Raw genomic sequence first — 27,970 nt, 5'->3', positions numbered from 1 at the left:
TGCTAATCCCAAGCTCAGACTTCCTCCTCACTGCTTTAGTCCATGTTGAGGAATTTGGCTACCTCGATGACCACAGCTAACCGCCCCAAGACCACTGTTCCCCTCGTCGCCATTGCTCTCCGTCTAAGTTACCTTTGCCAACTAATCCCCCGTACAATTGTGAGCTGGAGCTCTTGTGGCAGATTCTCATCCAACGAGTCCCTCAACTGTTGTTTAAGAAACTTAAATCGGCCCCAGTCTGTCTCCAATACCTTGACGCAGATGCTGCAAAGCGCCGCCATGTCCGCTTTTGATACTGAGTCCCATTGTTCATGCTCTGTCAGATAAGTGACCAGATCAACCATGCGAGTAACGTGAATCTCTCTGTAGTAGGGTCTGTAGTTTCCAAATCTCTTCAGAACCTTCTGAAGGGACACCAATAACTCGTGAAGGCAGGACACATTGCCATTCCTTGGATTCACCCCAAGATGTAGAAGAAACCAAATCTTCTCGGGTTGAGGTGACCAGCATATGGACATGACAAGTCTATTCAATGCTTCAAATCCCAGGGCTACCAATTCGTCGTTGTTGAAGGGATACTGGCAGTTGAAAAGCTCTTTGAGGTGTTTGGTTTTGGTGATTCTGTCCAGGATAAAATCCGCAATCGCGCTTTGGATCTGCGTTCTGAGAGATTTGTGTTCGTCTTCGTCTGACTCATAGCTCATGATCGCATGTCGAAGAACCTTCACAATTGCGTTCGCCTTCTCCTGTGGGCCGTTGTGGAAGAGTTGGGGAGATTCAAGATGGCCCCAATGGCTCGGAAAGTTGTCTTCTCCAGAATACGAGCCCCAACTGAGTCCGTAGTGATCGACGAACCGTCCACTGATCAATGACGACTTGCGCCTGCCGGGCTCGCCATACCATGTACTGGCCCCCAGTTCCAGAAGATGGCCAGCAGACTTATAAAGTCCTTTCATCATAGCCCATCCCAGAGGCGTCTCAGTCAAATTTGCCCACCGATTGCGGCCGCCATAATTCAGGTCTGCTCCCAGATTGGCGAGATGAGCAATCATGCCTTGATCGGAAGACAGCATGGCGTAGAAAATTGCCGTGCAACCGTCGCTATCGGGTTTGTTGATGTCGACCTGCCGATCCCGAACCATGTGTTCGACGAGTGATCTTTGTCCCAATTCCGACGCAGTATGCAAAGCTGTGACGCTTCCTGACCCGCAGTTGCATGTACAATGCCAGTCAAACTCAACAAGCTGGTCGACTCGTTGTTGCAGTGACTGGTTAACAATCCGGTCAAAATCGATGTCGCGGATGTCGATCATGGTGTCCGTTGATGCGCCTTCGCGAAGCAGTAGTCTGGCTATGGCGTCTTGATTCCGACAGATGGCGAAGTGTAGGGAAGTCCAGCAAGGATGATTTTCAATAAAGGGTTCTTTCTCATAATCCTCGATTCCCTTGCAGCGGCAAAGTAGGTGACCGGGTGTTTCAATATCCACTCCATGTGATATCAGCCAGTCGACCATTTCGTAAAACCCGTGATAGACGGCGAGGTGAAGCGGAGCTGCCCAGTTCACGTATTTGTATTCTTCTTCCGAGAATTGGCAAAGAGAAGTCTCGTAACGCATCTCATCTAGCATGGGAACGGGATGGATGACATGGAGATCTGCCCCAAAAAATGCCGCTCTTTTGAGCATTTGTAGGTTGCCGGCCGCTGCTGCGCGAGCAGTCATCTCGGTGAAGGATTCAGCATCATCGATGCCCAGGCGCCATAGGATCGGATTTGTGATGTTGTGAAGTCGCTTATTGGTTCTTGCCAGACCGCTCAAGTCGGGGCCGCAAAAGTTGACGATAATCTGCAAGAGTTCGGTCGGAAGGTTCGATAGCGACATTTTGGCGCTGCGATGGAAGGCAACTGTGATCGTACACCATGAATAATGTCCTCAAAAAAGAGTGACAGAGCGAGGTAGAGGTAAGGAAGTCGTCGTGGAAGGAAATGGGGGTAATAAGGGAAGGAAGAAATTGGTGATAGGTGTCGGGTGGTGTTGATTGGAAAGTCACCTCACGCAAGTGCTGTCGGGAGAAATATCTGGTAGACTGTTGCCCGTAGTAGACGCAATTATTGAAGATGAGGTGGTGGTTGGAGAAAATACGGAAGGAGAGGCTGAAAGAAAATTGCCGCTCAAGGTAAAGGTGGATTGGATTGTAAGGCAGGAAGGAGCTCTTTGGTTGATCGCTCTTGCCTTGTCCAAAATCAAGGTGGTGAAAGGTGAAGTGTCTTGAGACCGAAAGTCTCCCATTGTCGTTCCGTTTGTTGTCTAAATTTTCCTTTTGTCTTTCATCTATCATCGTCAGTCGGCACCACTGCCTTCTTCGCCTTTCGTCACCACTTCCGGGTTCGCTTTTCGCAACCACATCTATCTTCGCTTTTCATCACCACTACTCTCTTCCCTTCCTGATCAACGAATTCTTCGCATTCCACCGCGGTCCCGCCATTGGTGTGCTACACTCAAACACCGCGAAGATGGCAACGCCAACGCCAACCCCAACGCTAGAGTCAGCACCAACCGAGATCCTCTGCGCAATTGCAGGACTTCTGCGTCGGTCTTCGCTCTGCGCCCTTGCCAAAGTCAACAAGCGCCTGAACGGCATAGCCAACAGAACACTCTACACGAAAGCAATTGACAAAGGCCTGCCCGACATCACTGTGCTTGCAGCCTTGAACGGAAACATCCATACACTCAAAACCGCTGCTGCCTTCGGGGCCGATCTGAATCGCCCCAACTGGGTCCGCCTCCCGTCTTGGGCGAGGTACAAGGACTATGACGACGATGAATACTGGAGATACGTTCCAATGCACAATGGCTATGATGAGGGTGATGATAGTGACGAGGACAACACCGACGTGGGCGGCCTTGAGGAGTACTATGAGGACACGAGCGAGGACAGCGAGGACAACGACGACAGCGACGACAGCCATGACGATGATGGTGATGAAAAGGACAAGAACAACGAAGAGGATAATGGCGAGGGCGTCGATGAAGAATACGCAGAGCACGACGGCAGTGCCGACGGCGGCAGCGGCCGAGAAGATGAGGACGAAGAAGACGATGACGAAGAAGTCCAGGACGAAGAAGACGAGGATAACGAAGATCAATACGAAGAAGAGGACAGCGAGGAATGGGACGAGCAATACATCGAGGAATACAGAGAGGATGACGACGCAAATCAATACGAAGAAGAGGACAACGACGAATGGGACGAGGAAGACCACGGCATCGAGGAATATAGAGAGGATGACGACGACGACGATGGGAGCGAAGAGAATTATCAGAACGGTGACCACGAGAAGAAAGAGGACTGCAAGAAAATGGCGGCCAAGAAGGGTCACGGCTGGGCTACCCCCCTCCATGCAGCTGCATCTGCGGGTCACGACTCCATAGTCAAGTGGCTGGTTTCACACGGCGTCGACTTGAACTCCAAGGGCCAGCTTTTTTGCTCATGTCATTCGTTAGCCGAACTGGCAGTGCGGGAGGCCGATGAGGAACTGGGCACCATCGATTTTGATATCATACAAATTGGTATCTGGACGCCTCTCCACTATGCCATCTGTCGCGGTCATGAATCCATCGCCTGTTACCTGGTCAAGTGCGGTGCTTCGATGCACGTTCGCTACACGAGTTGGGACGATGAATTATTCACGGACGAATACCTCGGAGCCAGAAGCGACAGAAACCACCCACGACGCAAGAAATGGAGAATGATGGCGATACACAGCGCCGCCTCTTCGTGTCAGCAAGAACTTCTTCGGCATTTTGTGGATCTCGGCGTTGATGTCAACACTCAGGATGGCTGCGGTGCCAACATTCTGCATTACGCTATCCAGGCCTCCAGTATCAGTATGGTCAAATACTGTTTATCTCTGGGAGTCGATACCGATACGAGCATCAGCGTCAAGATATATGAAGAGCACGAGGATTCCAAGCAGTACGGAAGTGCAGCATCCTGGACTCTTTCTCTTTGCCGGTCGGGCAAATATCTCGATGCTGTGCTCCAGTCACTCGCAGACCACGGGGCCTCCTTCTGGATGCGCAGAAGATTCCAGGGACAAATACAAAGATTGAAGTCGATGGTTGTGCTGACTGATATGGCTTACATCGAAGAAGACGGCATGAACTCGCGTCTTGCTACACGCCCCCTCAATGGCTGGATTCCTAAGTTCCTCCGAGGAGCCGTCGCCGAGTACCGCCCGGACGCCGACTTCAAGAACCTCAGGAAAGAGATGAGGAGATTCTTCTTTGCTGCGGTCCGCGACCCGACAATTGGCCCAGACGTCCTCGACATGATTCTGGATTCATTTCCACAACTGGGCGTGAAGAAGCCTATGCATTGGAGCACACTCATCGGTTGTCATGAGGAAGCCAGTCAATTCGGTGCTCTTGCCTTGAAATGGATCCTATTTGATGCAAGGATTTGTCGGGGTCGGAAAACGAAAGATAAGGAGTGCAACACAACGGCAAAAGTAAGATGGCTCTTGCGCAACGGAGCGGAGACTATCAGTAACCTTGATGGCCACGACCGCTTCTTTGCGATGCGGGAGTTTGTCTCCCGTCTCAAGCACGAGTGTGGCCCATCACCATTTGGAAGAATCATTCATTCTGTGGAAAGTTTGAATGACGTTGCAGAGATTTTGGCACTTTTGGGGGAGCATGGAGGTTGGAATCTGGAACCTTTTGGGGAGATGAAGGAGACGGCGAAGGATTTTGTCGAGTTCTTCACGGTGCTGAAGCGCAAGAACGCGAACTGGGCGAAGATCCTGATTGATCGCATTGGAGTTCCCCCGGAGGTCTCGGAGTTGATCGATCAAGGGGAGGCAAACTGATGGGAAACTGCGACGAAAAGTCTGGGAAGCAGTCGCAAGAATCAAGAGTGGAACACGATGGCAAGAGTTGTTCACCCTGCGGCACTGTTATGCCTGCCATGCCGGTATTCATTATGCGGCTTAGATGTAGGGCCAGCGATATACTGACGGGAACCATGGACATGGGGTCTGCGGAAAATGCGGGTGTTATTTCCAGAAACTGTGGGCGTTATGAGGGGACATGAAGGAAAGAATTTGAGGCTTGATGGGCTCATAGGCGACATGGCGAGGTTGTATGGTGATATCGTCGTGTCAAGTAGACGAATCAACACCGAATGGGCGAAGGTCATGAACGTATCGTGTGCGACTCCAGCCCAAAGTCGCAATACTAATCGAGACGAGGTCCCCATAGGAAACTGGGGGGTTCGGGGTGAAAACAAAGAGGGCACTCGGGCAAGTAACGCGTTTCGGTTGGGCATTCTTGGAGCCCGCAAGAGGTCACAGATAGTTAGAGGCCTTTCCACCCGTAAAGCAGGCCACTAATACTAACTTCGGTTGCATCGTTTATGTCTTAATTCTTGCTGATCCGTCAAATCTTACCGTGAAGGCTTCTTCAATCTTGAATTGCTGGGCGAAAGACACAAAAGGCTGTATAGATCCGGATCAATTCGCTGCTACGAGGCTGACGATTTGTTTAAAAAGAATGAGGATTTGCTTCGGTCAAGATTGGCGTTGGGCATGAACTTTCGACCAAGTTTTCTTCTCTTTGGGCCTGAAGCTGAGCTCAAAGTGATGTTGAGCAGAATGATCGCAGGAGGCGAACGATCGTCGCCACATTCATCGGGCATGGATTTACTTATGTTGGAACTCCAAACTCCTGGTTTCTGTCTGAAAAGAAGTTGAGTTGCCTGACGCACCGGGATTTGGCCCGAGTGACATCTCTTATCCATGTTATATGAAATTATGCGGATTCTTTTGCAGATTCATTGCTTGCTTTATTCCATCGAAAGACACGGCTGTGTGTGCCAGTCCCCGGCTTCGCAACCGAGAGTCGGAGACCGAAACCAACGACGGACGTAACATAGAACCACCCACAAAGGAGGCTGTCCAATCGCAAAGGACATCCGTCGGACGTTGTTTGGGGGCCGTGGATAACATCCTCCCTGCATCAGGCAACCCGTTTCCCTCCATCCTCAAGCCCGCGCCGCGGGAAAAAGAAAGTCGGCGTGGCCGGGGTACTGTCACACCCACCGACTCCTCATTATAAATTGGCATCCAGGCATTCGGGGTCGAGAATCTCCAATTAAATCAGAGAGGTGACCTCCCCTCAAACCTCCCTGCCATCAACTTGACGCCATCTGATGGACACATGTGCGCGTCAGTTCGGTTCATTGCCACGCCATGGATTGCTATCAATTCACCTCCAACCTCTACCCCGCCTTTCGATCGACACGCGATTCTCGGGCTTAACACGCTGCTGGTATATTAAAAGTAGGATTATGCCTGCTTTAGCGCTTAGGCCCGGGCCGCATGTCAATCGATCTGGACTGGCCTAGTTTGGGGCGTTGTCTCGAACTCCCATCCACCGTTGGCAATGTCATTGGCCGCCCTGCCGTTCCGGTCTGCCATACTCGAAACGACTGCCGATCGGTGATTAACATGCTCCAGCCACCCAGACCAGTGCGCCAATTTCGACGTCCTTTGCGAAATGTCGTTACATTCGCGAATGTTTGCTGCCTGTTCGTCTGTGTGGATTCGTGACGACAACACCATCGCTTCTTGGGCTCGTGACGCTCGAAGCTCTTTCTTTCTCGGGCAATTTTGTCCACTTTTTCATATCGGCACTACTTCAGCTCGTGGAGCAAGTGACACGAAGGATTGATCTTCTTGTGCAAAAGCATAGTCAAGTGGCCGTTAAATTGGGCATCTGGAGACGAGTCTCGAGTTGCTCGACGTCAACCACGTTGACGAGTGCGACAAACGCCAGCCATGCGGACTACTCTCGGTGATAACTCACGGCGGACAAGACCATCTGAGAAACGTTTCGTACGTAGGTCTGACCGGTGATACCGACCTAGTAGCCGTTGGGCAAGAATCCGAACCGCATGCCCGCAGCAGTTGCGGGCGCGGCAAACTTGGAAAAAGTGCATGTTTGCCAAAAGGCTTATCCTTGAATTGGCCAATCATACATACGAATATTCGAAACAAGTCTGTCTTTCCCTCACTCAACGCCATCCCAGGTGGTGATCCGTCTGCCGCATGTGAACCCGGCCAATGAGATCAACGCCTTGTGCAGTAGCAACACATGCAGACTACAAGCATACCATCGGAACTATCTGCCAGTCAGAGGGATGGGAAGCTCAGAGACTGCTGCAAAACATACGATGACAAGACATGCAGAGCTACCCATTACCGGCAGCTGCAGTGATCTGTGACGATTCCCACGACCTCCTTGAGTCCAGATTGTCAGCGTCGAGTCCAGCCCGGTCCGGTCGAGGACAGGCGCCAAGATCGAGCCTCACGATCGGAGCTCATCGTCCGTCTGAAGTTGGGCATCTAGTAGGATCGCAAGATCAGCATCGACGTGGAGATACCGAGACACAAGCATACGGATTCAGCATTGGATATGCTTGCCCGCCTGATTACTTATCCCCTTTCAGACGGGCAGCGCAGTGTACACGGAGGGCTACACGGTGTAGAACCATCATCGTGAGTTCATGGCCAGACATGTCATTGAGCATTTTGAGAGAAGATCAACACTGAGGTTGCGAGACATGCATATTGAAGCCCAATTCTGGAGAGTCTGAAAGGTGAAGGAGCCCAACCGTGAGATACGTTCATGGTCGAAGGGATTATCGTGGTAGAAGATATCACAACATCTCGATCGATTGAGGCCTGACATCGAACAGTCCGGCCATCGGGAAGTGCCCTTCCCTGGTATTGGGAGGCGGAAACAGTCGCCTCGTCCAGATGTCAAGGGCAAACCAGCGTATCGCGACATGCTCCCTGCGGCAACTTGACGAGCAGTCTCGGAGTAGACTTATCTGACCTTACAAGTACTTAAATCAAGCTTCGAACTCACCTCGACGACATCCATCTATCTCATCTCAGTCAAGCCAACATTACAATCCCATTGTCACATCTCCCACGATCACCTGTCTCAAGACAACCCATCAAACCCCCTCCCTCCCACCGCACAAAGATGACACCCCACGCCACCCACACGCCCGTCCGGCAGGCCGTCGACGCGGTGCACGCCGCCCAGGCTCCCCTCGAGAAGAGGGCCTACCCCATGTCCCTCCCCTCACGGAACCTCCTCGTCATCGTCCTCGGCGAGTTCTGCGGAACATTCATGTTCCTCCTCCTCTCCTTCATCGGAGCGCAGACCGCCATCGTCACCAACGCCGCCGCCGACCCCGACGCCCCCATGGGCCCGGATAGCCTGCTCTACATCGCCTGCTCCTTCGGCACCGCCATCGCCATCAACGTGTGGATCTTCTACCGCGTCAGCGGCGGCATGTTCAACCCTGCGGTATGTACCGCCCCCCAAAAGCCCTCATCCGTCCGTTACATCCGCGTGTACTAACACCCGTCGAAAAGGTCACATTGGGCCTCGTGCTCGTCGGCGCCGTCAAACCCCTCCGAGGCCTCTGCATTGTCCCAGCCCAGCTGCTTGCCAGCATCGCCGCCGCCGGCGTGGTCTACGGGGTCCTCCCTGGACCGCTCAAGGTGGCCAACACGCTCGGGAACGGCGCCACCATCCCGCAGGGGTTCTTCATCGAGATGCTGCTCACCGCCCAGCTGGTGCTGACGGTGTACTTCCTCGCCGTCGAGAAGCACCGCGCCACCTTCCTGGCCCCGATCGGGGTCGGTATCTCCGTCTTCATCGCCCACATCACGGCCACCAACTGGACCGGTACTTCCATCAACCCCGCTCGCTCCTTCGGGCCTGCGGTCATTATCGGTTTCGTCAACTACCACTGGATCTACTGGCTGGGTCCCTTCGCCGGTGCGTTCTTGTCTTTCTTGGTCTATGCCCTCTTCAAGTGGCTTGAGTACCAGACTGCAAACCCCGGGCAGGACGATGATATGGAGAAGGCTTTGGGGCCTGCTTCACCTCGTCCCATTGACTCTTCTCTTGGTGACGGACCTCAGTCTCTGAAGGCTTAGACGGAGGCGTATCAGGGTCTCTACTCTTGGGTCGGGTCGTGAAACCGAGTAACTTCTCAGTCCCCAGGTCCCAAGAGAATTCATTTCTGTTGATTGGAAGTGTTGGGAAAGGTGATGGAGATGAAGACAGGGGGTTTGGCTGAATGATTCACGCCCACGATGTACATAGTACGCACGCCGATTAATTCAATGACGTTCCTTTGACTTCCCAGATTCCCCCTTTTCCGAATGTGACTAATCTGGCTCTCAGTCTTATCTGCCATCTGTGACCTTCCACAATCACCGTTGTTCTCTGCATGTACTGCTTATTAGCATAGGTCAGAGTCATAATTCATAACTGCATTTGCTGCGGCGTTGTTCAATGGGTACCTGGGAGAGGACTCTAGGCTGCGCAACAAATCAAGCAAACGACGGGTGACTCAATTGGACCACAGGATCAATTGAAGTAGCCGAGCATTCGGGACAAGAACAGTTTGTCGTCTGGCAGAAAAGAGGCCGTGGGAATGATAGTAGTGGCCTTGGCATAGTCTTCAATTCACTGGACATGTGTTACGGGCAAGCCTTCTTGCTTTTCGAAGTGATCTCTCGGATTCTATGTTTATTTGATGGGGAGCTAGGCAGGATGTAATACAATGAGAAACCCCCTAAAAGAAAATATCGACTCGCTCTAATTATCTACTTTTACATGGCCAAAAACAAAACTCCATACACTCTGAAACGGTATTCCAACTAAAATGTTACAAGCCCGGAAGCTTAGAAATGAGCCCGCGAGGCATCGATTGCTTGGTTCGCTTGCCAAGCCCGTGCTTCACCAGATGCGGGAGATCTGCGAACAGCTCCACCACCTTTGGGATGTCTTTGCCCTTGCCGTTCTTGAGAGGCAACCATCCACCGTTCCTCCCAAGAGCATTCACAATGTGGCAAATGTGCTCCATGTCCTTGGGTCCGTTTGGCCCAGTACGTTCAGCCACCTGCATTGTGCGAATGAAATACTGAGGCAAGAGACGGTTTTGATGTTCGTTGTGGTAGGTCGCCTCTACCCTGCGGAGGTACGTGTGAAGAGGCGTAGCGTCGACGAGGTTGAGACGGGTGACGGAGACCGGCATGCCGCCGTTCTGTTGGAGGAGCCAGTTGACCTTGTTCAGCAGCTCCTCCGTGTGGGGCCAGAGCGGCGCGAACCACATGAGGAAGCACAGGGCGAAGTTGTGGAAGCGCGGCTGCTTCGAGAGGCTCGTCAGCTCCCTGATCTCCTTGTCGTCCAGCCTGAGGTCCCTGCGGCCGAACGTGCGAAGGAACCGCGGGAACTCGGTCTCGTCTACCGGGAGGTAGAGGCTAAAGATCGAGCAGGTGCTGATCAGGAAACGGTCCATGTCTTTCGCCGAGAAGTGGGGGTTGATGAGGGCGAGAAGGAACGAGATCTGCATCTCGGACTCGGTCAGGTCACGCCTCTTCGGACCGGCGTGTTCCGCGGTGGATCGGACAAAGCTGGGTAGCAATCTGCAGACGTTCATTCCCATATTTTCCTTGTCATCCTTGTCGACGTATGTTGATGTCCAATACTGAAGCAGCTTCAAGCTGGAGTGCGGGTACGCGATACCTTCGGTGGCTGCGAAAGGATCTGTGTCAACCCAGCTTGCGCCTCCATGATCCAGGATCACCTTGGCACAAGGATAATTTTCCTCTTCGTCATCGTCGTCATGGCGGTCTCCATCGTCGTCATCGCGGTCGTCATCGTCATCGGAGCTGTCAGAGTCATCGTCGTCATCATCATCGTCGTGGTGTTCGTGATGGCATGGGCAGCACTGGTGCTCTCCGTGTTCCTCGTGCTCCTCGTGCTCCTCATCCTCATCCTCCTCCCCTGCATCGAAGTTGACGGCGATTTTGTCCTTGATGTTGTTGGAGATGAAGTCGTTGTTGACGGCATAGTCAAGAGCGTTGAAGTAGGCTTCTGCCGGCACATTGACGACCGTGTCCTCTCCGAGTAGGGCGGCGCTAATAGTGAATGGCGGCGTACCCCGTCCACTGAGAGGTCGGGTCGGGTCAGCACCGAGAGAAAGCAGCTGCTTGACAGTGGCGTGTTCGGCCGACATAATCGCGTAGTACAACGGTGTTGCGCCGCTTCCGTCAGGGGTGTCGACATCCTGCCCGCGATTCGTGACGAGTTCTTTCACTAGCGATTCATCCCCAGAAGCTGCAGCGTCGTGGATCAGTCTCACGGGCAGATGATTGACGTCGGCAGCAATCTCGCCGTGCGGATCGTTCATCGCGATGCCCACGGCCCCGGTCAGTGTGTCGCCGTCAAACTTGCTCAGGATGACGGCGGGGTAATCTGGGGAGTCTGTAGTTCTGACCAGGTTTTCATCGGCGCCGGCTGAGAGAAGAAGTCGGGCGACGGACGTCTGGCCGCCGCAATTGGCGAAATGCAGAGGAGTCCACGCAGGGTATATGCACAACGGATGTTCCGCGTTCTCTTGATTCCCCGCCATATCGAATTCCACGGATGTACAATCGCAAACAAATCTGCCGGGAGTGTTGATGTTCACTCCCCTCGCAAGAAGCCACTTGACGACGTCGTAATGCCCGTTGAAGGCAGCCATGCAAAGAGGCGTGGCAAAAGCTGCCCATTTGGGCGGTCCGATGTCATTGTCATCGTCGCTGTCGTCGCTGTCGTACCCAGCCAAACGATTCAATGCCTCGCTGTCGTACCACACGTCGCTGATTTCTTGGGTGGTCTCCGCATCGTAAATGGTGTCGAAGTCGGCGCCGAATTCCGCCGCGACCTTGAGCGTGTCCAGATTGCCATCGGCGGCGGCATCGAACGTGATGTCGCTCATCTCGTCCCGGACGGCCGCGCGGTAGAGCTCTCCGCGAAAGATTTCGTGAAGTTGGCGATTGACGCGCGCGAGCGCTCCAAGCGGGTAGTGAGTCCCTTCGAAGTCGACATAACGGCCGATTTCCAGCCAGATCTCGGGGGCGAGTTTTAGATCGACATCGTGAGTTCCTGTGGTTCCGGCGCACCCTGCGGAATGCCGTGACTGTGGTTTCGGTCAGTGAATGAGACTCAGGTTGAGGCCGACCGCGAACTTACTATGCTGGGTGAGCTCAGCGACACTGGGTTCTTGGTATGATGAGTGGTCGGTTTCTTCTGGCCAAAATTATGTGTGAGAGATCGAGTGGTTGTAAAAGGGGTTGCTGCGATGCGTGAACTTATGAGAGGTTGATTGCGAGGTGGTGGATCCGACTTTAATTAAAATCTGCTGCTACAGCAACTCTTGCGAGCGTGGAGACGCGTCGCGCTGAGAAGACCGCGTTTCGCTCGTGTCAAGACACATTGAACCCCGGCCATCACACGAAATTCTCCACCCTCCCAATTTCTCTTCGCGATTATACTTTCTTTTTTCCCCCTTTTCACGAGTCTCATAAACTTTTGAAGTGGTCGGCGTGAATTCCTTACTTGCGGGGGAAATCTCAGCGCTGCAGGGGGTTGGACCCCAATTTCACCCCGAACCAATAGCGGGCCAATCTCGGTTCGGCATTTGAGGCCCAGTTTTATTTTAAGCATCGGCAGCGGTGACCAATGATAGCGCAGTCCGGTCGCCCCGCCCGGGCCGCGGATCGATTCCTCCGGCTCTCCTCCGAGCCGGCTCCATTTGCGCCGGACCTCCATCAACGACCGCTTTTGCTGCCTTTGCCAACACCTGCTGCAATTCGGATGCATAATCGTTGTCAAGTCAGGAAACCTCCACTCCAAGACTTGAAAGGGCGCGGTTTAATGCGTCGGTGCGGTTGCCTCTGTACGGTCTCATAGGCTACCAGAGTACGATGCCACCGTGGCCCAGCTGGATCCTGATCTTCTACTAGCCTTATTTGGCCCCTAATCGGTTCTGTTTTCAATAGCTCTGGCTGGAACAATAAAACTTACGGGAGAAGTTTGAACCTATACGAAAGAACCAAGGCTGCAGCCTTAGCACTTCAGTGCTGGACTCAAAACAATGATGATTGAAGTCTGGGAAGATATTGAGTATGATTATTGATCTGTCAGGCTTGGTTCTTTTTCTTTAAATAGGGAGCACAAGTGCGTCGAACCTTGGTATATTAAGCTTTACCTGCTATGATGTGGGATACCGCGCCTGTGTCACGAGACTGGGCTCGGTATTGTGGCAGGTATCATCTCACCGATGGGATGAACTATGAAGCAGGCCCAACCTTTCATAGAAGACTTGGCATTGGAGATTGTGCGGTCCGAAAGACCCCGTCGACGAGTATAAAGAGATGTTGGAGTATGAACTGGGACAACTGAACTTCAAAGTCCAGCACCATTTTCAACATTCTACACTCTTGCGCCCTATCTCTTTTCCATCCCGCATTACGTATCCAAGTTTCGAGAAAGATGCAATACAAGATTATTCTCGTTAGTTTCCTCGTGTCTCTGGCTTGGGCTAGTCCAACCAACGAGACGCCTGACCTCATTGCACGGCAACGAGGTGGTGGAGGCGGCTCCGGGGCAAGCTGCTGTACGTCGGGTGGCGGCTGCCAGGCTTCTTGCGTAAGTGATACTCACTCTGCCCATACGGATCTTATGCGAAATTGACCTGAACCCGCAGTGCCCAATTGGCTGTCCGTGAGAGCATTGATTTTGGGAAAGTGAGTCGGAGGGAGACTTGAGGATGTTTCAGAAACGCGTGGCTATTTAGACGGCAAGACTTGTCGCCCACAGGCTTTTGGCTCAAATACAGCATCGTGATAAACGCAAAATGCCAAACATGAGATAAGACGTTGCTGTTGAAGTATACTATGGTTTGAAGGACCGTTAACTTTGAATGTGTTTCTTCTCTACTTCGATTTGCCACCAAGTTAGAATGTATTCAACTCAAATCCAACTTGTTGTAAAACGGAGTATCAGGGGACTCTTTACCGAATGTTTTTCGCGCGGCTGTTTACAGTCGCATAGGACTGACAGCATCGGCCGAGATCATGCTGTGTTTGATTTGCAAGTTGCCGGTGTCATAGTAGAGCAGACTAAAGTTTGACTTGGCTGGACAATATTCTCAAGTCAGAACTACTATGGCTACTCAGAAAGAGGGGACATACCCAAATGCTCTCACCAGATAGAAACCTAGAGCCGGTTCATCCGAACCAGTGGGATGCGCGTAGACGAAACAACTGGCACTATTGTTAGCGCGGCATTCTTTTCAAATCCCATGCGGACGGCACCAAGCAAGAAGGAATGACCAGGCTCATCCCATCATTCGACGAGGACAATGTTGGCCTTCGCTTACTGTCCAGCGCAACTGAGAAAAGTCTGATACCGTCCAGCGGAAGACGCGGAAGTAGCGACAATCTTATTACATTAACCAAAGTCTTGCAGTGAGCCCATGCGGTGACATTGTGGGATACCGGGTCATTGATTGCACCCGCGTCATTGCCCATCGAACACCGATGGGATGAGTCCAAGAGACCTCACTTTCGTTGGTTGGGCTATTTTGAGCTGAGAATGGCTTTGTCTGGCAATCGCAAAGAAGTATAAGACAACTCACCTGCGTCCAAAGCATCTGAATGAGAGCACAGCATCACCTCCCAACACTCTTCCTACCTTCTTTCTGTGAATTCAAGACAACAAATCTCACCTCCTTCAACATGCAATACAAGATTTTTATTGTTACATTCCTGGCCTCGATGGCTTGGGCTAGCCCAGTCAACGATGCCCCCGAGATTTTCGCCCGCCAAAGGCCCTCTGGCCTGAGTTGTTGCTCATTTGCTGGCGACTGCCAGCCCTCTTGCGTAGGTTACATCAACAACCAGAAATCTGAGATGCTAATGCTCGCTATAGTGCCGCAGCGGCTGCCCTTGAGCTTCGAGAAAAGACTTGATTGGACACGGTGTAGGGGCGGCATACTTATAGCGTCTCACATAAGGACATCTGGCGGATTCTCAAGATTAGGCTGCAGTGTTATTGCATTTTGTATTCGAGTCTCTTCTTTCTCTCAGTCTACTTTGTGTTGGATTCTTCAAGCTCTTCCTGAATCAAATATAGAACGCTCCATTCATTCTGGTTGAGGCTGTGTTGTGTGGCTATGGTTGTGAAAATCATTATTCATATTACTCAAGCACTATTTTTCCGCCGTGGCTGCAACTCGACATCTTCCAACGACTTTAAGATCGTGCACTAGCGGATCCGGACGAAGTCTTTTGATACTAGCTCTACCCGGACGGACTCTGGTCAAATCTGACTGTCTAGTCGGGGCCAACGCACGGAGTGTAGGGGTTGCAATAGATTAGAAACGAAAATCGCCATCAACCATGGTTCAGCAAAGCTTAGTGAAGCCCCAGCAACATAGTTCTATTTGACATAGCCATTCGAAATTTAGTACGAGCTAGAGTACCCTTGAATTGTGGCTTATTTGTGGCTTTGCCCGCTGTATGAGTCTATGGCGAAAGTTCAAATCAAGCAATGGAGGAACATGGAAACTATAGAGAACTCGCTTGGCAGGGCACCTGTGTTTTGAAGAATCTCCCCAGAATTTGAAAACTCAACTGTCGACTTTGGCCGAGTCGCCCCAGCGGCATATGAGAGGTACAGTCTCTTAGGTATCTGTACCTAAGATACAGTCAGGCCGAATTTCTTCGTGGGAAGGTCAGAGGCAACTTGCCTGCATTAGGTAAGATACCTGCATTATGTCATTTCCAGCTCATCAAGCCCGGCAAGTTTCGTCTTCAGCAGACTCTGAATTTCATGTTCCCATGGTCGTCGGAAAGAAAGGAGCAAATATGGACACCTAGTGGAAAAAGTAAGAAAGCCCCTTCATCGGAGATTCAAAGTGGCGAGGCGAAAGGGTGCCTAGTCAACATCATAAAATAGTCCCATTGCCTCAGTCAGCCGGTGCCATGTGTAGACAAACCGAGGAAAAACAAAGGGAAAGAAACGTCGCCTTCTAATTTTCCAATCTCCCTCACAAGGCGAAGGCAGCTACAGAAAGAAAGAAAAAGAACGACACCACAAGTCCGGTGAACACACAAATACAGGCTTTTACGAGCGAGTACAAATTCTTACACTTATCCCAATGGACGAATTAATCGACACGGTCGTCGCTGCCAACCGCCTCATCCACACTGTCTGCAAGACGAGGCTAGTGTCTCCCTATCTGGAAAATCTGCCGACCGACCTCGTTCTCGCCATTGTTGATCAACTGCTCACGACTGACGAAACGAACTCGTACGAGCAGGAAGCGACGTTCGATTGGGGCTACACGCCAAAGCCGGAGGAATGCGACCCCCTCTTCGACGGCGTGAGGGCGGCAACACGTCTCGCCTCGACTTGCAAACGCATACGCGCCGTCGCTGACCGGGCCATCATACACCACGACATACGACATCACCACTCGTCATGCCTGCTCCTGTCCTCGAAGAGGGGGTGCGCGGGCGGCGTGGCCAAGGCGCTGCGCTACGGCGCCGACATCAACGCTCTCGACCGCACCGTGTTCGAGTTCTGGTTCGTCGACAAGGACTCTTACGAGTACATGTGCAGGTCGCCGACGCGATCGACACTCACGGCGCTGCACTGGGCCGCCTTTTACGGCCACGAAGATCTGGTGGGGTACCTGCTAGAGCACGGCGCGGACGTCGATGCGCGGGCGAATATCGCAGTAGAGGCGGAAGGGCCCGATGCGCGTTGGGGGGTCTGCAACCTCGGCGAGTCACACATCCAATACGCCATGTTGTCTCACACGCAGGAGGACTACGAGTCCGGGAACAACTTCGTCGAATTCGACCTGGACCAGGAAGCGCCCGTCTCCCCGGACAACCCGCGCGGAGAAGACAGAATCACCGTCACCGGCGACGCCATGAAGACCCTCGGCGTGGGCGCGAGCCCTCTCTTCCTCGCCCTCAAAGCCTGCACGAAAGACACCGCCCGGCGGCGGTACGGACCCGCGAAGTGGAACTGGGAGGAGCACACGCCCATCGTGACGGACGACGACACGGGCTGTAGAGCAGCCATCGTCCGCAAACTGGTCGGCGCCGGCGCGTCGCTGATCACGGGGACGAAGAGCAGGACCCACGCCCTGCACCAGGCGTGCGCTTACCGAGACTTTGACGTTGTTGACTTCCTCGTCTCCGAGATGGGTGTGGATGCGAACGTCGCGGACGAAAAGGGTGCTACGGCTGCTCATTACATGGCGATGCACACCACGTACGCGCTCGGCTGGGGTGAACGGGGCCGGATCGACTTTTCCGACCAGAACCAGGCTCTCATCTTGCAGCTGCTCTTGAGTCGGGGGCTGAATCTGCATCACCTCAACAGTGATGGTCTGACTGCGATGGACATGGGGCTTGACATCGCTGGCGTTGACCTCACGAGCTGCTCACCAACGAAATGCGTAACGATCAGTTCTTCGCCGATGAGCTCCCCGCTGAAGAGCTTCTCGCCGACGAGTTCCTCACCGACGAGCTCACCATCAACGAGTTTCTCGCCTACAAATCGCTCAACAACGTACTGAGCGGAGCAAAAACAACAAAGCCATTCCTCTTGAAGATGGTTGGAGTTTTCTCACGAGGGAGAGACACTACGTTCCCAAGCCGATGTCACTTGGTTCATGGCCGGGGGAACAGAACGTCAGTGCCGAGTCAGAGGAACACTGGCAACGCTCAGAATGCCCACTTCACGTGGTGAAAGCTTCGGATGGATAATGGACGTGGGGTGTTAGGTAATCCTCGGGTTAGTGAGCGGTTGAGCGCTGGCGACGAGTTGGCATCTCTGGCAGAGCTTGGATTCCATCGATTCATCAGTCACAGCAGGACCAGCTTCACTCATGCCACACATCTGGAGCAAGCTTTATTTTTCCCATATGATCGAATAAAGATACGGCCGAAGTCGTGGCCACCGATTAGCGCAGAACACACCAGAAACCCATGAAGTGACTGCAATAATGTAATTACTAACGGAGCCGTCCGCTCCTCAAGGCCATATCCAGCGTGCTAATCCCCGTAAGCAAGCTTGGCGTAGATATTTTACACAGGTATAATGATGTACAGTAGCCAGAGAGTGAGTATGCATTACCTCCTCACAACGCCTCGTCGCCCCCCATGCTCTCGTCCTCCTCGCTGATGTCGTACCCCATCTCCCTCGCGTCGTGCACCCTCTCGCTGGCCACCCGGGCCTTGTGCCACGCGTCCCACTTGACCCTGTCCTCGGCCGACTCGGCAGGCCGCTTCGCGAGCCCCTTCTTGCGGAGCCGGCGGCGGAGCTGGCGCTTTCCGTAAAAGTCGAGGCTGCGGATGTCGATGGTCCTGATGTCTGTGCCGCTGAGGTAGTCCTGCGCGTCGGCCCAGAGGTCGGAGACGTCTTCGGAGAGCTGGTGGGCGACCCGGCGACCGCGTCCGTTGGTGGCCCACTCGTCGAGTTTGACGGGGAGAGCCACGCCCCAGGTGGGATCCGTCGGCGACCAGACGCAGGGCGTGGTGGAGCAGGTCGTCGGGCGGCAGTAGAGCTCGCACATGGCGGATTCGGCGGCGTACCAGATCGACGCGAGCATGACGAGCACGCCGAGGAACGTGACGCGGAAGGGGTTGCGCTGGATGAGCCGCGGGATGGGGAGTTGAATGACGTTGACCTTCTCGGCTGAAGCTTGGGTCGTGCGTTCGGATGTCTGGTGGGAGGTTTCGGATGGGCGACGAGACTTCTTGGTCTGTTGTCGCAGCACCTCAACCTCCAACTCTTCTGAAGAGTTCATGTCGCCGTACTTGGCCTCCGAATGAGACACCTTGTCCTCCAACCGTTCGATGCCTTGCTTAGCACTGCGGATGTTGAGAAGGCCGTCCTGAAGCGCTTTGTTCATCCTGTCGATCTGCTGAAGTGTGTGATCCCGCTCGGCATGAGACAAGTCAGGCGTGGTCGCGATTTTCTCACGCTTGACATTCATTTCGTCAATGATAGACTCGATCTCAGGCGCGGGAAGCTGAAGTTCTTGCATCTTAAAAAAGTCCTCCAAATCGTCCAGAGTTGAGTCCTCGATCTGGTGAACACGCTGGAGCTCAAGCAGGTCGTCCTTCACTGTAGGCGGCTTGACCGAGTTGGTCAACGGTCGCTGCAATCGAGGGATAGATCTTCGCCGGCGAAGTGAGGAACTTGTGGTCGTTCCGGCGGTCGGCTTGCTCCTCGCTTTGTCGTCGCTGTTCTCGGATCCGGACTCGCTGGCCTTCGAGATCGATCTAGGCCTCGATGAGGCCCGCGAGCTTCTCCTGCTGGGTGGCTGACTGTCGCTGGCGTTTTTTGACTTTTCCTCCGACTTGATGGCCGGCTTGATGCTTTTCTCCTGGAGCTTATCGACGCGAACCGTTGCGGGCGTGTCTACGTAGGCGCCCGTGACTTTTGGCGTTGGCAGGGAGAGCGGGTCCACCTTGAGCGGCCGAGGGGTTTCGTCGGCGAAGAGGCTCTTATCCTCATCGGACTCGGGTTCAACTGACGTGGCTCTCGATGTTCCTCTTTCGGATTGTCCATCTGTAGGCGCGAATAGGTTGATCTCCCCCTCGATCCGTTCAGTCGGGTCACTATCCGACATGGCAACGCTCTTCCTCCCATCCTTGGCTGCCTCGCCCGAGCGATTCTGGCGTTCTCGGCGTAGTCCAGCCGATTTCGGTCTGTCAGATTCCGAGGCTGTCTTTGCCTCGTCCGTGGGGCTAGGCTTCGGATCCTCTGATTTGGGCGCGGGATCCAAAGCTTTCAAGGCGTCTATGCGGTTGCGCCTGGTATTGTTCACTTTCTCATCGAGTGCCGAACTTCGGGGCTGATCTTCGCTTCTGCGGCGCAAGGTGTACGGCTTACTGGCTTCTTCTTCCGTTTGCTTCTCTGGCTCCTTGGCGTTCAGCACAGTGCTTGCAGGCCGCGTCACCGCCGTCTTCTCTGCGCTCGGTTTCTCAGCATCAGACTTCTCAGACGTCTTCTCAGAGGCCTCTGCCTCGCGCATCGCGAGCCTCTCCTCCTTGTGTTGTCTGAATCGCTCCTCAATACTGGGCCTTCTTCTGTCCTCGATGCGTGGTTTGGGCCTCTCCTCGACGGGCTTGAAAGTCTCCTCAGCTGGCTTAGGTATCTCTTCGACGGTCTTGGTTCTCTCGACGGGCTGGGCGGGTTGCTTCTGGGTATCCTTCTCCATCTTCTCCTCAACCTTCTCGTTCACTTCGGCGGGTCGATTTTGGGTCTCGGGGGCGGGACTGCTCGCAGGACTACTGCTAGTAGCCCTGGCAAGTCGTTGCAGTAGGTCGCGGGAATCTGTTCGCGTATGCTGCAAATGAGGTCTCGCGGGCGATTCTCGTTTCGTGAAGTCCTTCTGCGACCCGTTCAACTGGGGCGATGGTGCCTTTTTGTAGATGGTAACAGGTGTGTAGGCAATGCGTTCGCCCTCGTCGCCGTGTGCTGGTTGCCAGGGCTCTCTGACGTTTTCGCGGGCGGGCGTCGATTCTTTGTCGTTGCCGCGCTCAACATCCGGTGACAAATCCCTGGACATTGAGTTCTGTTCTCGAATTTCCTCCAAGCGGCTTTCGGCCATGGCCTTCTTCGACAAAGAATCCGCTTCCCGCGCTCTTATCTGATCAAGTTTGGTATTCTTCGGTCTGGGTTGTTCCCTCACTGGCGGCGCCACGTCATCCTCGTCTAGAATTGGCAAGTCGTCAGGTGTTGGGTAGTATGAGCGAGACTGAGCCCTCGTCTTGGCCAGCTCCTCTTCGGCCTCAGCTTCTCTTTCGCGGATCTCTTCCAACCTGGTATTCCTAGCGGTTGACTGGCTCCTTCGTCGCTCTGCCAGTTGCTCGTTGGCCAAGTCTTCGCGCCGGCGAATCTCGTCAATCTTAGTGTTGGACCGGATGGTTCGAGGTGTGTTTGGCGCAACAGATGCCTCTCTTCGGAAAGGGCTTGACTCGGGGTCCTCCGCAAAGGCGCCGCCGCCGGAATGCCGCTGATTGGGAACTTCGTCAAACGCCGTGCCACGCGTTCTTATACGCGGACTATCCGAAATCTGCAAGTCGCCAGCCGTGAAATCTGCATCCATATCCCAGGCGAAGCTCTTCTCCGGGGATCGAGCCTCTGGCTTCGCAGATGTCGGCCGAGAAGTCGGAGGGGTGGGTTCCATTGCCTCGATAGAGGGTAGCGGTGTCTCGGCGGCGGTCTCCCAATCCGATCTCGACATGCTCCGGCGCTTGATGCCCTTCTCGTCCTGATCAAGGAGATGCTTAATCCAGCCTTCGGGAACCGAGCTCTTGGCGAACATTCTCTGTCCAGGGCTAGTGCTCAGACTGCCGTAACTCGTCTTTCGACCCAAGCTTTGGCTGCTGCCGTTCAAGCTGCTGTTGCTCGTCCTCCGGCCGAGACCCTGACTTCCATTGAGACTGCTGTTGCTTGTTCTTCTCGCCAGCGTACGGCCTGTCTCCGCAATGTTAGGCCCTATCCTTGATTTGCTAAAGAGACTTTCCGGGTCGCGGCCTGCGCTAGGTGATCGATCCATTTCGCGTTCGTACTCCTTGAGACGGTGAGTGAAGCTACCGGAGCTGGAGCTCTGTTGCGATGCGGGGCTTCCACCGTTGCGCGCCATGTAATTGTCGCGCAAGGAGTCGTTGGAAATGCGTGAGAGAGGTCGCGCGCGGCTGTAGTCGACTGCATCCTTGCCCAAAGCATGACGGCCCTTGGCATCATCCAAAGCGTGTCGGTTGGCATGGAGGCGCGGAGCGGGGCTCGGAGAAGCGTCAACGGCAGGGGAAGTTCTTCGCGCCCTGTCTACTGGGCTTGATTCTCCCGCCAGCTGCCATGCGTCTGCAACCGACGGTATCTTTCCTTTTCCGAATACTCCGATCGTGGACTTAGGGCGGGGAAGCTTGGATCCGGAGGCGATTTCGGCCGAGTGGTTGGATCCCATCGAAGGTGTCTGGGACATTGAGCTCGAGGGTCTGGGAATAGCTCCTGCTCGTGAAGGTGGTCGTGCGGAAGCAGAGCTTGGGGGTCGAGGGGGACCTGCTGCGCGAGAAGATGGGCGCGCGGTCGTGGGGGAATAGCCATATCTGTTCGTGCCGGGCGCCGATTGCGCCGCGTCTCTGGGTTGGAGAGTCTCTTGCGACGGTTTGGAGAACAACGGCTTTCGTCCTTCTTGGTTGATGGTTAAATGGGTGGAGGCACGGCGGTTTGATTGCACTCCGAATCGATTGAGGGTAGGTTTGTCGTGATCCATGGCGACACGGCTTTCGGGCCACTTTCGTCTTGTTTTCGGTCTTGTTCAGGGTCAAGCTGCAGGAAGCTGCATGGTTTTGCGATGCGAATAGGCAACAGGTCGCGTCATGTCACTTTTTGACGCGACGCAAACTGAAAAAATCTTGTCGCAAGATGGCTATGCGTCGGTGAAGGTCATCGTAGTTGTAGCCATTCGCAGTCATCAGGGGAAATGGTGTTCGCGCAAAGGAGAAGGATAATATTTGGACGGGATAGCGAGAGTGGTGAACCGCGTCGCCCACTGGGAAGCGACCGGGGTCCCCTGGACCTCTTTCCTCCTTAAGCTAAACCCCACACGGCCCCTCCTAAATCTCGGCGCGGAAGAACAGTCACGGAGATGACTAATCGGAAGGTGCCGGACTAAGTGGGTCCCCAGATGCCGTTCCTGGGTCTGGACCCCGAGTGCAGATTCGAAAACGGTTGAGGCCGTTGACAAACATTGAACGGGCCGTTTCCTCTTTGTTCCTCCGTTTCTCCAACGGCTGTTGCCTTATCTTTCATCCGCAACATCCGGACCTCCGAAGGATCTCTGGGTACGATGTCAACATCCTGGCTTTCAGCTGGCGAGGTGAGGCCTCCACAGCTCATTGCAGCTCATATCCGAAGCGAGGATTGCGCGTCAGAGCAGATGGATTTTCCCCTGAACCAGATTTCTTATCAAATCACGATACAACAATGAGCTATGCCTCTTCGGGCAAGGGCTCCCCTGCATGAAGACATGGGCGTGCACAATTGCTTTGTGCAGGATCTCCTGTGAATCGCCATAAAATGGGGGAATATCCGCGTTTTATTTCCTTCCTTGCACTTGGGCATTGACCAATTGCGTTTTGGCCTCCATTCCAATTACCACGTCCCTGGGATCACCTTACGCATATCACGAACTCTTAGCTAGCTATGAAGCCTCAACCTACCGTGGTCCGGCCATGCGGCTTCATGTATGAGACATTGCGAGCCGTTGCTAAACTCTATGAACGCCTCTGACTTCCACAGGGAAAAGTACTCCACGGCCCGGCACTCTCTGAATCTCTACCACTGCGTGTCAATCACAGGTCGCTACGCAGTCCCACCAGGAACTGGCGATGAAGAACATCTTCGAGCGGCTCTTCAGCGGGCGGTCGCACAAGTCGTTTCGGAGCAGCCTTTGATGCGCGTCGGAATCATCGACGAAGACAAACAAAACACCAGCTATGTCCACGTTCCGCGCATTGATCTCTTGGAACAAACCCAGTTGTTTGGGCCATCCCAGCCGGATGAAGTGGACGCCACTCTCGGCAGACATCTGTCATACCAGCACAGCCAGCTTTGGCCAGACATTGAACAGCGCCCACCGTGGAAGATTGCTGTCATACCGATTGCGAGCGGCAAAGATGCACCAGCCGAGATTGAGGTCGTCTACTCTTTCCACCATGCCGTCAGCGATGGTACCAGCGGCTCCATTTTTCACACTCGACTTCTCGAGGCACTCAGAAACCCTGTGAAGGACATTCAAGGCTTCAACGGAAAGCTTCTTGAACTGCCGAATCCACCAATTCTGCCACCTCCGCAGAATGAGCTCATCAATACCCGGATCAGCTGGTCGTTTTTTCTTGCGACCCTTTGGGACGCTTTCGGTCCATCCTGGTTGAAAAGCAAACCTGCCGTGGTGCCATGGACGTCTCGTCAAATTGACCTCTCGCTGTCGAGCCACACAAGCGTCCGCATATTGCGGATTTCTTCACTGATTGCAGCAAAGCTGCTAACCGCCGCTCGAGGCCATTCTTTGACGCTGACGTCGCTTCTTCATGCCCTCATCACTGCGTCCGTCTCGCGAAGGCTTCCAGCAACCGAGGCATCGGCGTTCAAGCCCTGCTCTCCCGTTAGCTTGCGGCGATACCTTCCTGCCGGCGCCGAGCTCCACGCAAAGAAGGATATGCTGGTCCTCGTGACTTCAGCCGATCACTCGATACCGAGTTCCCTCGTCACCAAGCTTCGCGACTCATCAGGCCCAGACTACGAGAGCGCGATATGGGAGGTCGCTGCCTGCGTCAAGACCAGCCTCGAGGAGAAACTCGCCACGCTTCCCCACGACGACGCAGGGGCCATGCTGAAATACGTCGGCGACTACCACGAGTACTTCCGAGAGAAGAACGGAGGAGAACGCGGCAACAGCTGGGAACTGAGCAACTTGGGAGCCATCAGAGGCGGCGAGGATGACGGGAATTGGAAGTTGGTGCGTGCTGTGTTCTCGCAGAGCGCCTCGCTCCTGGGTCCTGCGTTCAGCGCCAACGTGGCCGGCGTAGCTGGCGGCGAGGTCACCATCACACTCTGCTGGAACACATCCGTTGTTGATGGCAGTCTGTTTGACGGCCTGGCTGCTGATTTGGGCGCATGGGTATCGGAGATAGCCAACGGCGTTCCACTCACGACATGAAGTATCAGTCACGATCTGAGAAACCATGGCTGTACAATAACTTTCTAAAACCTAATGTCGCCACGAAAATTACATACATAAAGAGCTGAACTTGATAACGGTACTTTTCCCGAAGCTCGGTCACCAACTCCTTCGTTCTCTGTTCAGAATCCCACCTCTTCGCCGTTGTCTTTCACGATTTCTTCATCGCCCAAGTTGCAAAATGAATCAATCCGATGTTAAACGCACATCAATATGCGACCTTCCCACAGAGCTTCTCGACATGATTGGTGATGGCATCGAAAATGACGTCCTCGCCTTTCACAATGCGGCCTTGGTCAACCGCAGGTTCCACCAAATATTCAATCCTTTCCTTTACAAAGCCGCCGTCGCACAAAACCACCACGGACCGACCGTCAACGCCGCGAGAGCCGGAAATCTCGCCTCTCTCAAGCTGGCCGCCGACCACGGCGCCGATCTCGACTACATCCATTGCGTCCCGCTTACGGACGACGACGTCGCTCGGATGGGCGTTCCATTCGCACCCTCGCCGTTCGCTCGTTGGGGAACGCTACTGCATTTCGCAATCATGGCCGGACACGAAGGTGTGGTGTCGTTCCTGCTCACGAAGGGCGTCAACATGGAGGCACCAGGAAGACTATACTGCGGATGTGATGATCGGGTTGATGATCTTCTTCCATGGAAGAAGGGCGGCGTGTATGATCCCCGGCGGTGGGTCGACAAGGATAGAATGATTTGGACGCCTTTACACTATTCGATATGCCAGGAGAAAACACACATCGCAGAGATACTGTTGTCTGCGGGTGCTTCGCCCGACTGCAGAGTCTGCAGAAGCATCCCCAATCCCAGCCATCCGAACCTGACGAACATATATGATGTGTACAGGGAATATGAGACTAGGCCATGCCACGCACAGTACGCCCTCTGCGGTATCGGAAGTTACTTCGGGGACTCGGAACATGAGATCACAGCGTTACACGCAGCTGCTGCTTCAGGAAACAGACTGATGGCCACTCGCCTGGTGCGAGAATTCGGCGTAGATCCAAACGGGGATGGCATGAACGAACTCTTTCACTACGCAGCGGCCTCTACAGGCAGTTCGATGGTTTGTCATCTCCTCTCGCTGGGCGCCGATCCCGGACGCTGGCCGATGTGCAATTTCGTCTCCAGCGCGGCGGTGTCGACGGCATTCAGGTTACAGAACGCCGAAGCGGCGGTTCACTTGCTGCAGGCCGGCGCGCCGGTCTGGTACGGCTCGTTTTGCCGCCCGCATGACCGAGACCATCTCTACGGGACTATTCTCTCTAAAGTACTCGACTTGTGGAAACAGAAGGAGCACGATGGACGACAAATACCACACGCGAGGGGTGTTGATGAGGAAGTCAAGAAAGCGTTCATTCTTGTGGCGCAACAAGCAATCAACAGTGTCCCCAAAGTGATATCTGTTGACCTTCTGGACCATGTCCTCCTCGACGGGTTCTTTATCATGCTCACGCAACCTGCCTTTGATGAGGGGGACTTTGAAGAATACATGAAGCTGACTGGGTTCAGTTTTGAGGGCAAAGACCAGGAGCGGGACGAGCTCAGGTTTGATATGCTTCACCTGTTTCGTGGGTGGCTGCCTTACAGAGCGTGGGACTCGGACGAATACGTCAAGGTCGATTGGGTACCGGGGCTGCCGTTTTTCTCTTTGGGGGAAGTTCTGGAATTGAGGCGGATCGTTTTCTCGATGAGGGCTATCGATGAGCGCCGGCAACGGGAACAAGATGCGAGGATGCGTGAAAAGTATTGGTGGTATTATCTATGAGATTGAGAGTATATCGATCATCTCATGTTGAGTGAGAAAAAGGGGCTGCCATGTTTTTGAGTTGAATAGACACGTCAAATCGATTGTTATTTCCAGAGAGACACAGGTGACTTTGGCTTGCCTGCGCATATCGGACTTGACATTCTGTGAGAGTACTTCTCGCCCATACTCAACTCATGGAACGCGGTCATGGGATCTATTCTTTTCATTCATATCACGGGCTGACAATCAGGTGTCAAAATTCAGTGCAGAATGAGGGAAAACGCCATTGTTGGGAGCAGTTGTGGACGTTTCCACTCTTGCGGGATGATTTCGAGCGAGTTTCTGTTGCTGTTAGCTGTATGGATGTAATTCCGTGGATTCTACAGGTGCTGATTCAAAGTTGCAGCAGCAGACCTTGTCGGACATCGGCGACCCCCGCAGCCTTTTGGGTCTGAGTAATCCTGCAACGTATTTTGCCTCATACCCCTACTCACGATCAAGAAGCCTCCATTCATTATTCTTATTACCATCACCAACACGATCTCTCAGAAATGGCGCAACCCACCAAACTACAGCAGTTCCAAACCGAGCTCAACAGAAAGTCATGGTTCGGATTTGACCTCGATGACACTCTACACGAGTTCCGCCGCGCCTCATCCGCCGCAACAAACCAAGTCATCCAATCCATTTCTCAACGTCACGGAACTCCAGTCCAGTCTTTGAAGGATGAATATTCCACAATTCTCCGGGAGAAAACGTCGAGCGCGTTTGCAGATGGCAAGACATCGATTGAATATAGACGGGAACGATTTTCAACCTTGTTAGAGCGATTTTTCCTTCCTCTGGATGCTGCTTTCATCGAGCAACTCCTTGATACGTATGAGAAAACCTTGGCGGAATCCTTGAAACTCAAGGATGGGGCGTTGAGTCTGCTGTCGATGCTGAAGAAGTCGGGCAAGAAGGTGGCGGTCATAACAGAGGGACCGCAGGACGCGCAGGAGAGGACGGTCAAGCACCTAGGCATCGCTGATCACATTGACCTTCTCGCCACGACGAACTTCTTCGGAGTTTCCAAGACTGAAGGGCTGTTTCCGAAGGTTTTGGACCACCTTGGTATCTCGGCTGCGGATATGGTTTATGTTGGGGACAACGCCGCCAGGGACGTGGTACCCGCGGAGAAGGCCGGTATTCTTTGCATACATTACAATGAGCAGGCTAGGACTTCGTTTGATGAGTTTCCCGCCCGCCTGTGTGCTCTGGGAGATATTGAGAGCATGTTATTATAGAATATGTTGACAAAATGACGCGCCAAGGCACGCAGAACTAAAGTAAACCATTAAGACAAATTTGAACCCAAGCGTCCTAACGAAAACTTTGCTATTGTCCTATTCATAATTATACCCGTGAAGTTGATGAAGCTGAGACCATTCGTGCCGGGTCTGTTTCCAGCGCTCCCTCAATGAAACTATCCAAAAAGGAGAAGTCAAAACTTTCCAAGGCCCAGTC

The 27,970-nt window shown here is 53.6% G+C and overlaps 9 protein-coding genes across 9 annotated transcripts; 6 read left to right on the top strand and 3 right to left on the bottom strand.

Moving 5' to 3' along the window:
* Positions 1-128: 128 nt before the first annotated feature.
* Positions 129-1,880, bottom strand: CkaCkLH20_11046 (uncharacterized protein; the record flags this gene model as incomplete). Its single annotated transcript, XM_038893760.1, has 1 exon — positions 129-1,880. The coding sequence occupies one exon, from the start codon at positions 1,878-1,880 to the stop codon at positions 129-131; it is 1,752 nt and encodes a 583-aa protein (XP_038740860.1).
* Positions 1,881-2,512: 632 nt separating this feature from the next.
* On the top strand, positions 2,513-4,870 carry CkaCkLH20_11045 (uncharacterized protein; the record flags this gene model as incomplete). The annotated part of the gene is made up of 1 exon (XM_038893759.1): positions 2,513-4,870. The coding sequence occupies one exon, from the start codon at positions 2,513-2,515 to the stop codon at positions 4,868-4,870; it is 2,358 nt and encodes a 785-aa protein (XP_038740859.1).
* Positions 4,871-8,051: 3,181 nt separating this feature from the next.
* CkaCkLH20_11044 (uncharacterized protein) lies at positions 8,052-9,019 on the top strand (the record flags this gene model as incomplete). Its single annotated transcript, XM_038893758.1, has 2 exons — positions 8,052-8,381; positions 8,450-9,019. The coding sequence occupies 2 exons, from the start codon at positions 8,052-8,054 to the stop codon at positions 9,017-9,019; spliced, it is 900 nt and encodes a 299-aa protein (XP_038740858.1).
* A 737-nt stretch (positions 9,020-9,756) lies between these two features.
* On the bottom strand, positions 9,757-11,979 carry CkaCkLH20_11043 (ankyrin unc44; the record flags this gene model as incomplete). Its single annotated transcript, XM_038893757.1, has 1 exon — positions 9,757-11,979. The coding sequence occupies one exon, from the start codon at positions 11,977-11,979 to the stop codon at positions 9,757-9,759; it is 2,223 nt and encodes a 740-aa protein (XP_038740857.1).
* A 4,101-nt stretch (positions 11,980-16,080) lies between these two features.
* On the top strand, positions 16,081-17,514 carry CkaCkLH20_11042 (uncharacterized protein; the record flags this gene model as incomplete). The annotated part of the gene is made up of 1 exon (XM_038893756.1): positions 16,081-17,514. One exon carries the CDS (start codon positions 16,081-16,083, stop codon positions 17,512-17,514), a length of 1,434 nt encoding a protein of 477 aa, XP_038740856.1.
* Positions 17,515-18,078: 564 nt separating this feature from the next.
* Positions 18,079-21,936, bottom strand: CkaCkLH20_11041 (uncharacterized protein; the record flags this gene model as incomplete). The annotated part of the gene is made up of 1 exon (XM_038893755.1): positions 18,079-21,936. The coding sequence occupies one exon, from the start codon at positions 21,934-21,936 to the stop codon at positions 18,079-18,081; it is 3,858 nt and encodes a 1,285-aa protein (XP_038740855.1).
* Positions 21,937-23,232: 1,296 nt separating this feature from the next.
* On the top strand, positions 23,233-24,675 carry CkaCkLH20_11040 (uncharacterized protein; the record flags this gene model as incomplete). Its single annotated transcript, XM_038893754.1, has 1 exon — positions 23,233-24,675. One exon carries the CDS (start codon positions 23,233-23,235, stop codon positions 24,673-24,675), a length of 1,443 nt encoding a protein of 480 aa, XP_038740854.1.
* Positions 24,676-24,877: 202 nt separating this feature from the next.
* CkaCkLH20_11039 (uncharacterized protein) lies at positions 24,878-26,482 on the top strand (the record flags this gene model as incomplete). The annotated part of the gene is made up of 1 exon (XM_038893753.1): positions 24,878-26,482. The coding sequence occupies one exon, from the start codon at positions 24,878-24,880 to the stop codon at positions 26,480-26,482; it is 1,605 nt and encodes a 534-aa protein (XP_038740853.1).
* A 533-nt stretch (positions 26,483-27,015) lies between these two features.
* On the top strand, positions 27,016-27,750 carry CkaCkLH20_11038 (had-superfamily subfamily variant 1; the record flags this gene model as incomplete). Its single annotated transcript, XM_038893752.1, has 1 exon — positions 27,016-27,750. The coding sequence occupies one exon, from the start codon at positions 27,016-27,018 to the stop codon at positions 27,748-27,750; it is 735 nt and encodes a 244-aa protein (XP_038740852.1).
* Between the last annotated feature and the right edge of the window lie 220 nt (positions 27,751-27,970).

This window comes from Colletotrichum karsti (genome assembly GCF_011947395.1).
Source record: "Colletotrichum karsti strain CkLH20 chromosome Unknown Scaffold45, whole genome shotgun sequence".
NCBI classification, from domain to species: domain Eukaryota; kingdom Fungi; phylum Ascomycota; class Sordariomycetes; order Glomerellales; family Glomerellaceae; genus Colletotrichum; species Colletotrichum karsti.
Note: the sequence above shows the minus strand (reverse complement) of the source record. Positions and strands in the feature narration are given on the sequence as shown.